We start from the raw sequence: 11,866 nt of genomic DNA, 5'->3' as shown, positions 1-11,866 counted from the left end.
TAACTGCGAAAGCTGGGGTTTCCTCCCCTCTGGTACATACTAATGCATGTGGTGGGAAAGACTCTGTTATTACAGCTGCTGAGTTCACTCTTGAGTCCTCATTCAGCAATTTACTAGCCGATTGACTGTGCAGACTTAGGGGCTGGAGACTAAGAATGCTGCGTGTTTTCATGACAGCGAAGGCACTCTGTCTTATTCAGAAGAAGTAACTTTGTGTTGTAATGTACTTCTAGAACATTGTCCTTAGAACCTGAAGCATCGCTGTATGTGTCAGGAGCAGAAGGTCGGCAGATCCTAAGGGTGGAATCCTCCGTACTTCAAGTCAGTCGGGATGTCTTGGATGAAGACTCTAGGTATATAATTGTCTTAGGGTTTCTGTGGCTATGGTGAAACACCAAGACCAAAAGCTACTTGGGGAGGAAAGAGTTTATTTGTCTTGCCTGTTCATCATTGAATGGAGTCAAGACTCAAACACGGCAGGAAACTGGAGGCAAGAGCTGATGCAGAGGCCATGGAGAGGAGCTGCTTCTTGGCTTGCTTCCTCTGGTTTGCTCAGCCTGCTTTCTTATAGAACCCAGGACTGCCCAGAGGTGGACACTACCCTCAGTGGACTGGGCACTTCACTATGATCATCAACTAAGAAAATGCCCCACAGGCTTTCCTATAGCCCAATCTTATGGAGACATTTTCTTAATTGAGGTTTCTCCTCTCAGATGCCTTTAGTTTGTGTTAAGTGGACATAAAACTATCCAGCACAATAATGTTTAGTTTTCTACAGCCTGCACATTTCGATCCAAAGAGTATTCTTCATGAACTTTGTGTTATTAGATCATGAATCTGCTCATGGAGAAAAAAAGAAAAGAAAGAAAGATATTAAAGTACCCTAGTTTCTTCCTAAGAAGTGAGTTGGCTGGCTCTCCAGTCTTTCCAAATTGGCAAATTGCAGGCCACTGTGAGACTTTTCTTGGGAAATCAGGTAGAGGCCAGTGAGATGGCTAATTGAGTAAAAGTGTTTGCTGCCAAGCCCGACAACTGGCATCCAGTTCCTTCGTCCCACCTCAGTGGAAGGAGAGAACCAACTCCCTTAACTTCACACATACAGGGGCATACACACACGCATACACATATGCACACTCTCTCTGAATGAATGGAACTTTTAAGTGAATAGCATGTAAGGAATGACACCTAAAGTTCACCTGTGATCAAGATAAACTTGCATATACATGTACATGTACACATAGACACACAAGTAATTTCTGATTAAATATGTAAAGATTTCACATTAAATGTGTAAGTAGCCTTTCTGTGAGAAGATAGCAATAAAGTGAACGCATGTGTCTGCCCTTGTCCACTTCACTGACGTGATCCTCTTCTTTTACAGAGCTAATAATAAGCCACACTTCAACCCTAGAGAAACCAGAAGTGCGGTCGCAGACATAGAGGTCGCACAGTTGGCGTACAGTGTTGAAGATGACTAACACTGGTGACGGGGCTCTCCATCTCAGCAGCAGAAGACTGAGCAGAAGAGAGCAGGAGTGCACGTGTATAAAGTTTACATAAAGTTCCTTTTTTAAGTTATTGGAATAAGAACTATATTCATGGCTGCTTTTAACTGTCTTTTCCAACATTGTATTTACTACACTGAAAAAAACTATTTAGAATTGTTATCAGGGCCCATATTCTTAAATACTTCACATAAATTATTACAGTGTCTTGCCTGTATATTGCTCCAAGCTCTACTGTGTGTGTGTTTGTGTGTGTTATATGTACTTGTCTTAAATCACCAGTTATATTAGGTGAAAACTAATTGCATGTTAGAATCTGGGTAATGTTTCTATCTTGGACATGATATAGGTTTAAATCAGTGGACACCATAGGGAAGATAAAGATGAATCAGTTTGAAATGTTGCCTTGTCTATCATCTCTAAATAAAAATTGCTTACTTGAAATGTTAATACTATTTTAAAAAAAAAGATGACTTTCTAAAGCCAAAGATAATGTGTCTTGAAGATCTGTAATTAGATAAGCAAAATGATAAAATAGCCTTGATTTAAATGATGATTAATTAATGTCAAGATACTTACTATAAGTGTCCCGATTTATTAATATCTTATACTTGGATATTTTCTGCATAATCCAACTCAATTCTCTACCCATTGGTCCAGTGGAGTTTGCCTCATTCGGAACACTACCTCTTTGTACTAATCAAAACATATTCTTTTCAAAATAGATTACAGTTTTGAGGCAAGTGAGTTACAGAAAAAGAAAACAAAATAAATAACCATATATACTGCAAACTCCCCAAGTAGCTTGACTCCTGGTGTCCCATCTGTATTTCTTTGTGTGTGAAGATGTTATGCTCTATGATGGCTGATTTCATTTATAATGTATTTAGCCAACTGATGCACTTTATGATCATTAAACTCTTTTGTGCCAAGTTCAACTGGTGAGTTTCTTTAGTAAGTGGAGTTAGCTGTAAGAATGATGTATATCTTTACTGTTATTACAGAAGTCTTCTAGGTCTGTGAGCCAGCCTTGTGAAATGTTAGGTCAGCCTCTGGTACAGTTGTAGAAATGCCTTCCTTCATCTTGATAATGTGTGTTTTCTGTTTCCACTGTTTGCATATTATTCTTAGTGTGTATTATAATCACAGTAACATCTCAAAATCCCAATTGGCATTGGACTACATATGCTTTCTAAAATCTGAAAGATCCTCCTGGAGAAATGAAAACATTCTCATTTCTCCTTTATAATCTAAAGTGGTATCAGTGTCTAAAGATACATATTGTGGTGCAGTTGTTTAAAGTTCTGCTCACATACAAGCAGTGACTCTTGTTAACCTTTGATCTTACAAGGAAAATACTTTTTACCAAAATATAAAATTAAGTCTTTGTCAGAATACACAGATATGCTCTGAATCAGAACATTTTTGTTAAAGAGGATTAAAAATGTGCTTACTTATCCTTGGAGATAGAAAAGAGAATAAGAAGTGAGTCTGCTTATTTGTGTTAGGTTATTGTAGGCGTGGCGAAAAGCTTGAAAAGAACGATCCCTTAAATGACTCGATACCAGTTGAGCACAATGGTCTTTGTGAATTATGTTAAAGTGCTGGTGTCTGCCTCAAAGGGAGCTACAGACTTAGACTCCAACTTGTCAATGACGACGTCTGCGTATTAGGGAAACTAATATTTAGAAGCTGAATATTTTTTATTTTTATAATACATTTTACTCCCAAGTATCCGTAAGTGAATTTTCCATTAGCAGAGTAGCTGTGTTGTCAGATGTTGGCTACTTTTCCTCCCCTTTGCTTTCTCTGTGCTCCCTGTCCCTGCAGCTTTCACAAGTCAAACTCCATGTAAGAGCCGTTTCTCATGAATGGAGTGAGCTTAGGATTCTTTCAAGCTTATACTTGATGTTCTTGGTGTTCTGGAAAGTCTTTGTGAATAGGTGTCATGCCCTTTAAAGTAAGCTGGAATGTAGCTGAAACAACAGGTACTGTGAATAATCTTTCAACTTCAGCTCAAGAATCCTGCCACTCACTGATTGCAGAAAGCTAAATTGCCCTTGCCTTAGCGTTTATTAGTGACTTTGGATAGCACATTCTAAATGCTAGCAATTAATAGCCTATTAAAGGACAGTGGGTTGACCACAGTCTCAAATGAGACATACATTACCTACCGCTAGCATTTGTCATTTGCGAAGATCTGTGTCATCTCTACACAAAGTAAAAAGCAAACATCCAGATTATGCATGAAAAGTGAAATGGAATGCTTTGTAATAGGATAAATTAGTCTTAATACAATGTGTGTAGCTGAAGGTAGCCACACCTCACGTAGTGCTACATGCCCCTTTGAAAAAGTGCAGCCAAAGCCCCTCCTCCATGGACTCCTTAGTTGGTCTTCTGCCCAAATTTCTTGTTTCTTTAGACAGCAGCCACTGTCCATGAGCAAAGCCAAAGGGGAATAGAGTTTTTGCAAAGCTAGGATTTGGGAAAACTAAGTGCTGTGTTTCCCAGCTCCCAGGAGGTAGATCAAGCCCATGCCCTCATTGTGGCTAAAGAGACAAGTAGGAAACAACTGGTTGACTTTGGGAATGTGTTCCTGTAAGAAGGTAATCAACCACTCAGAGGCCCTTGGTCCTGCCTGAAGGCAATGTGCTAGACTGTTGACTCTCCATGGGAAGCCTTGGGGGGGGGGGCAGGAGTAGGGGAGGGCTCTTTGTTAAACCACTACAAATTGAGGGTTTTATTATACTGAGAAAATCTTCCTGAAATTTGGAATACAAATTATAAATGGGGGGGAAGCTGTTCAAAAAAGGCTTTTCTGTCTATAATGTCTGTCCTCCAAGCCAAGCAACTGTCATCTTGGGAAGTACAGTTGTGTTTCCCCTGCTCCTTTCCAAAAGATCCCAACTGGGCTGGTCAGCAGTTCACCCCTGCATAGAGAGGTGGAGTAAGGCATGAGATTCTCACTTGAGTACCCAGATGCTCACCACCATCTAGCAACTCTGCACATGGACAGTGGGAGGTTCCTATAGTGTACAGAGACCCAGGGAGGTCTTGAACTGGCCTCTACCTGTAGGGCTACTGGAGAAGCACTCATCCCTGCTGGGTAAGTCTTTTCACTTGCTGCTGGTTAGGCTTGAGAAGTGCCCACATTAAGTAACCATCCCCGCCCCCCCCTACCTAGGCTCTGTAAGGAAGTTCTGTAAATTCAGTGGTTCCCCAGAATGAATGAATTTGGGTGGAATCCTGCCTTTGTTGTGAGGACCTCCAGAGGAATTTTAGCAACAAAGGGTACTGTATATTTTGTTAACAAAGCAGAATTAGATGGATAAAATTTGTTTTCTTGAAAATGAAAGGACATTTATTGAAAAATATGAGACTCCTTATAGTAGTTTGAATGAGAACGGCCCCCATGGGCTCATACATTTGCTTAGTCACTAGGAAATGGCACTGTCTGAGCCAGGTGAGGAAGTGTGTGACCTTGTTGGAAGAAGTGTGTCTCTGTGGGTAGGCTTTGAGTTCAAAGGCCCATGCCAACCCCAGTCTCTCTCTCTCTCTCTCTCTCTCTCTCTCTCTCTCTCTCTCTCTCTCTCTTTCTCTCTCTCTCTCTCTAACTACTCCATGCCTGTCTGCATGTCACTATGCTCCGTGCTATGAACTAAACTCTGAAACGGTAAGGAAGTCCCTAGTTACATTTGCCTTGGTCTAACACATAGTTGGTACCAGGGACTGGGGTATTACTGTGACAGGCCTGACCATGTTTTTTGTTGAGGAATATGGATGATTTGGAGAAGTGAGCCATCCTAGTAGGAGCACAGAGAAGTGCTAAGGGGGATTTCAACTGTGAAGTCCCAGCTGAAGGGGTTCCAGAGGGGAAGAATACTAGTAAGTAACCTAGAGACTGATCATTCTTTTCGTAGAGATTTCAAGACAACCTAGTATTGACCTAGTTCTGTAGTTATTAGTAATCACTCTTATGCAAATCTATAATGAAAAGGAGCAAGATAGACAAAGAGAAATATAAAATGTATGGTCTGAGGAGAAAAGCAACACCAGGAAGTGTGATTGAGCTAAGTCCAGTGCTCAAGGAGATAAACAAATGAAAGAAAAGCCTGATAATAAATGGAATAAAGGGGTGGTGACCTCAGAGCAAGACCCCAGCCAGCTAAGCTTCCAGCTTGTGACAAGGAATTAAAGAAAGGCTTGAGCAGTGGGGAAACCGTCACCAACAGAAAGCTGATACAAATGCAATCGAAAGGAGGGGTCGTGTTCCAGTCTCAGCAAGCAGCACAGCTTGGCAGCTTAGCTTTGGCCATGTGAGTCTGGCTTTACAGTGAAGAACACAAGAGGTGGGAGTGGCATCTCCCTCCCCAGCTGATGCCACTGAAGCTAGGTGTGTGGTGGAATCCCCCTCCCCAGCTGACGCCACTGAAGCTAGGTGTGTGTCAGGTGCATGTCTGCATGAAGCATCCAGAGAGGCCTTGGCTTCTGAATCTTGAAGGTAAAGCCTAGATTGTGTTGCAGATGCTAAGATACTGGAGATGCCAAAATTGTAGAATACTTACCAAAGAAAGCTGCAGACTGCATTTGGAACCAGCCAAGAGAAAGAAGTGTGTTCCAGTCAACAAAGCTGAAAGGAGTTGGGGATCAATCAGAAGAGCACTTTGACATCAAACATGGAGATGTAGAGTTTGGAGTTTGCCCTGCTGGCTTTAGGTCTTACATGGGTCCAGAATTTCCTCACTATGCTGCTTTTCCTCCATTTTAGAATGGAGACTTTAGTATGTGCTGTGCCAGTTTATGTTGGAAGTAATTGTAATGTCTATTCTATACCATTGTATGCTGGAAGTAATTGTAATGTCTATTCTATACCATTGTATATTGGAAGTAATTGTAATGTCTATTCTATACCATTGTATACTGGAAGTAATTGTAATGTCTATTCTATACCATCGTATTCTGGAAGTATATGATCTGCTTTCTTATAGAGGAGCCTTTGAACTTTGGATTTTTAAACAGTGTTGAGACTGTTATAGATTATGGCAGCTTTTGAAGTTGGACTGAATGCACTTTTGAATTGTGATAGAGCTACAAGCCTAGGAAGGCCAGGGACTGAAATGTTGTGCTTTGGCTAAGAAGAGCCCCATAGGCTCATCTATTTGAATGCTTCTTTGCCAGGGAGTGGAGCCATTTGATAGGAATAGAAGGATTTGAGGGCATGGCCTTGTTGGAGGAAGTGTGTCACTGGGATGGGCTTTGTGGTTTCAAAAGCTCCTGCCAGGCACACTCTTTCTCTCCTCTCTGCTTGTGGATCACATGAACTCTCAGCTATTTCCAACAACATGCTTGCCGCTGTGTTCTCTGCTGTGACAGTAATGGACTGGCCCTCTGGACTGTGCGCAAGTCCCCAGTTAGATGCTCTCTCTTTTATAGGTTGCCTTGTTCATGGTGTCTCTTCACAGCAATAGAAGCCCTAAGTAAGACACTCCTATTTCTGCACAAAGCATGTATGAAATAGAATATACATATATATCAAACTCAGGCTGCTATAGTAAAAGTCACAAACTGGATGGCTTAAACAACAAATTTATTTTCTCATAGGTCTAGATGCAAGATGTTGAAGATTGAGGAGCTGGCAAGGTAGGACTCATGTATGTTCACGTCAGCACTTGCTTTGCTCAAAGTAGGACTCATGATGTTCATGTGATCACTTCCTTTGCTCAAGCACAGACCATGCATCCTGATGCCATTTTTAGTTTTTGACAGTTTGTTTTATAATTATATTCATCTCCCATTTCCCTCTGTTATCCTTTCGTTGATAGCCCCAACTTGTCAGCTAGTCTCCAATCTAACATCTACTTTTCTGTCTTTTTCTTTCCTTTTTCTTCAAGTTGCTTGTGGTCACAGTCTTTATTACCAAGATAGAAACACAACTGTTGCCAACTGTCCTCATGCTGCCTGCCTGCTCCCCAGCCAGTCAGACCCCAGTGCCTTCCCCACCTTGACACATCCCTGGACAACAAATAATAAAGAACCTAATCCCCTTGTTGGGGTCTCCTTCTCAAGTCTAATCTCGTTATCCACTGAAAGCATCCTCACAGTGCCCCAAATTCTAAGTTTACTGTCTGCTTTTTAATCATCTATTTCAACTGTCTTCCTCTGCAGTTGCTCCAGTAAACATTTTCTGTTTCCCTCTATTCTTTTCCCTATACCTTGTACTTAGAAAAAGAGCTATCTCACACAGTGCATATTTAGTTGTTATGGAGTGACTGACATCATAAAACCTGAAACTGGGTTACTGAAGAAATTAAAAGTCAAAAGCAAGAGATGTTTGAAAAAATATTTTAGTCCGAGGCCTGATACTCTTTGGTGTCACGCTCCTGACTGAGAGGGTGGTGGCGCCTCAGACCCACTAGCTCAGTGGAGCATGCTAGACACTGTGACGAGAATCCAGCTGAAGCGCTCTAGGAGACAGTAGATACAGTTGTCCTAAATGAAGGGGAAGCACCTGACTTCATGGAACTGAGGTCGGATTATCAGGTACTCGCCTTCTCCTCTGTGTCTCTCACGCATGCCGCCCTGTCTAGAAGGCGGTAGAGGCCCATATGATAGCAGAACAGAAATAAAGGTCAGAAAGACAAGACTCCACAGATGCCACGGTGACAAGTGTCCTGAAAGACAAGACTCCACACATGCCACGGTGACAAATGTCCTGAAAGACAAGACTCCACACATGCCACGGTGACAAGTGTCCTGAAAGGCAAGACTGCACACGTGCCACGGTGACAAGTGTCCTGGAAATACACTGCAGGGCCCAGGCATCTCATCCAGTTCATTTGCTTTTCTTTCCTCAAATTACTGATTATCACAGAATATTGTGTTTTCCTTCCAAAGAAATACAAAATAGCACAGTACCACACAATTTCATTTTTGCTTATTTTAATAAAAACTTACTGTGTAAAACAAATGGTAAGAAAAAGACATTCAAACACAGTACATTTGAGCTCATAAGTAGTCAGAAGTGCAAGACAGCCATGGCCGTGGGGTGGGGTGGTTGTGTTTCCACTGCAGTGTGTAGACATGAAGCCTGCATGGCTGGTGGGACTAACTTGACAAGATCCAGCTGACAAAGATGTTTATAGCAGTCTTTCCATGAGAAAACTGACAGCAAATGCCTGATATATATGCACTGTTCTCAAACATTCAGCATGACGTTTCCATACAGACGGCTGTCAGGTCACTGCCGACACACAGTGCAATGGTCTCAAACACCGCAACACAGCGTTTCCATACGGACGGCTGTCAGGTCACTCCGACACACAAGCCTCCCGCACTGACATTTTTGGAGAAGTGACACAGCCAAAGAGGAGGAGTGGTGTTCATGGAATAGCAAGAAGCAGGCTCAAGCAGCAGGACCTCACTGGCAGAGGTTGAAAATCATGTGCTGTGTGTCTCTGACAGCAAGAATAGTGGGATCATGGCTGTACTTTTTCCGTAAATTATGAAGGAATCTTTTTCTTCTTTTCACTTGCCCATCTTTTCTCATTTTTCATAAAATAGGTATATATTTTAAAAATTATGTGTATGGATTGTTTTGCCTTCATGTATGACAGTGCACATATGCATGCCTGGTCCCTGAAGAAGTCAGAGTCCCTGAAACTGGAGCTACTGACAGTTGTAAGACACCTTTTGACTGGGAACTGAACCAGGGTCCTCTGAAATACCAGAAAGTGCTCTTCATCACTGAGCCATTCTTCAGCCCCTGTGAAGCTGTAACTTTATGAAACTATTTTAAACAAATAATATACTAAGTAATTTAAGGTAGTAATAAGTAATATATATAAATATTGCCCTATCATCTGTTTCATTTTTAGAAAATTCAGCTTCTCTCCTGTAAAAATATCTTGCCACCCAGATTACAGTATTGACCAGCCTAAATGAATTATGAGCAAACTCCCCTCTACCCCCGGCTATACCCATGGCAGCTTCTTCTGCACAGATGGAACACAGTGTGCATTCCCAGTGGTCACTCAGAAATGTCTCTAGAACATAAAATACAGCAAAGCTTTATTAAACCAGTTCTGGTGGTCATTAGCCATATTATTCTGATCATTTACCCTGTATTTTAATTCCAGGGATTAAATAAGAACTACCTAGATTACAAGTAGTTTCTGTTCTCACTGTTTTCCAAACTATGCATTTAATAAATGAAAAATGAAATTTATGCCCTGGCAATGCTGAAACATGCACGGGCAGCCGGTATATGGCGGTTCTGTTGAACTTGTCCATATTGGGTTTCATGGTCTACGTTGATGAAGACAACTGACCAGGTCTCTTCATTCAATAAATGGGAGTTATCAAATAAAAATGATTTTTAAATCTATAAAGTATCAGGTGTTTGGAATACAAACAACATTGAACTAGTAATTTACCGGACAGTGCAGTCATGTTTTATGTGGCAACTTAAAGGGAATGGTTCGGTTGGCGCGAAAAGGTGAGTGCAGGCCTGGCAAGACTGATGGGTCTCGGAACGACTCAGCCCACATACATCGACACAGGGCCGGAAGCTGGTAAAACTGGACAGCGGACCGCCCGAACTAAATGCAGCAGAAAACATGGCAAAGGTTGATTCCTGAGGACACAAATCACTAAGGACAGCGCTGTCCGGATCTTCTGTGGATCCGCATGGGAAGTCCTCTCACGTTCCTGCAGGGCACATTGGGTGATGGTATACCAAAGTCACAGGAACAAAGAAACCCCTGGCTCCGACTTTCCTGCTGCAAGTGCTTTAGACCCGGCAAGGCCACCGCAGCCCTGAAGGGCCTGTCTCATGCTTGTGAACACGGTGCAGCTTTAGACCCGGCAAAGCCACCGCAGCCCTAAAGGGCAATCACTAACTCTGGTTTTTATTTGTTTATTGTTTTTGAGGAAATACTATTTAGGATCTTGGAGGGTCGTTTTATAACATGTGAACAGCTTTAGAGCCGGAGAAAGGCCTTTATTGTGTGCACTGAAAACCATAAACTAAGACCCTGGGATCTGTCTGTCATCTGTCAGCTGGATGGCCGCAACTCACCTGAGGGTTGACCTTGCCTACACAGACTCGTAAACTATGTAGCCTGGGCTATCTTGGAACTCTACATGTAGACTTAGAAGCTGTGATCAGCCTCCTGCCTCTGTTTCCTGAGTGCTAGGATTACAGGCATGTGCATCACACCCAGCCTAAAACAGAAAAGGGTTTCTGGGCATAGCTGGCAAAGGAAGAAATGTGAACTTGTGTCTACTTGAATTAGCTAAAGAATGTGCAGTCCGGTAAGGGAAGAAAATGTCACAACATGTGCACTCGGTCATTTCAGATGGCAGAAAGATGGCCAGGGAACAAGGCCGCTAGTGCGAAGGCCGGACAGTGTAGTAGATTCGACCTCCGACCTCCACCCACTCTGCTCTGCCAGGGCCCTGGAGGGCGGTTTTGTGATACGTGAACAACTTCCGGGACAAAGCAAGATCTTTGTTAGCGCTACTAAAAGTCATAAACTAAGACACTGGGAACTCCTTCATTTCTCAACTGGATGACAGCTACCCTCCTGAGGCCTGCTCTTACCTACACGAGCACATAAACAGAAGGTTTGCCAAATGCTTGACTTCCCTTTCCAGTGCTTTGTGTCTGCCAAACGTTTCCGAGTTTGCAACAGGTCTTAGAGCCCTAGAGCCTCCCATGCTCAATCCCACCTCCTAATTTCTTCTAGTTAAGAACCTATTTCAAATTTGTATAGACCTATGCTTACATTTATGTTCTGCTTCTTATCAAAGAGGCACGTTCATTCACTTTTCTGAGTATCGGTGATCATGTGTAAGGGAGGACTTGGATAGAGTATACAATATGCCCAGCAAAATTTAAAAAAAAAAAAACAATATGCCCAGCAGTATGCTTAAAATCTTTACAACAGTCAGAGGACCCAGCTTTGTTGACCCTGGGAAGCAGGGACGTCCTGTCCATGCTGAGCAGTGTGCTGGTTTCTGTGTCAGGTAACTACGATATTCTCCTCATTAGACACTTCTGTTTCCCCAGAGCCTGCTACACTGTGCTCCAAGAAGATAACAGCTCCCCCAGAGTCAGGAGCTAAGCAAAGATGGCACCTGCATTGTCAAGTCAGTCACAGTCTACCTTCATGGGCCTGTGTAGAGATGCCGGAGCCCCAGACACTGCCGTGAAATATTTTTAAAGCACCCAACTAGGCAATAAATGGGGGGATTAACCTTTTCAGTCTTGTCTCCCAGTACTTGTTAAATTCACAGGCCATAGTGGCCCATTCCTGTTTCTCGAATGTTCGGAGCACATCCCTACCTCAAAACCTTGAAGC

At 42.5% G+C, this 11,866-nt stretch overlaps 1 protein-coding gene across 3 annotated transcripts in view; it reads left to right on the top strand.

The window, feature by feature from the left end:
* Snx16 (sorting nexin 16) overlaps positions 1–2,437 on the top strand; it is a 23,805-nt gene extending 21,368 nt beyond the window's left edge. For all 3 annotated transcript variants that reach the window (XM_005361816.2, XM_026786677.1, XM_026786678.1), the window contains exons 8-9: positions 234–353; positions 1,382–2,437. In XM_005361816.2, coding sequence (XP_005361873.1) covers positions 234–353; positions 1,382–1,478 — 217 coding nt within the window. In that variant the 3' untranslated portion in view covers positions 1,479–2,437. The remainder of the gene's footprint in view (positions 1–233; positions 354–1,381) is intronic.
* The last annotated feature ends 9,429 nt before the right edge of the window (positions 2,438–11,866 follow it).

The sequence above is a fragment of the Microtus ochrogaster genome, linkage group LG5, assembly GCF_000317375.1.
Source record: "Microtus ochrogaster isolate Prairie Vole_2 linkage group LG5, MicOch1.0, whole genome shotgun sequence".
Taxonomy (NCBI): Eukaryota; Metazoa; Chordata; class Mammalia; order Rodentia; family Cricetidae; genus Microtus; species Microtus ochrogaster.
This window is presented reverse-complemented; position numbering and strand designations above follow the sequence as displayed.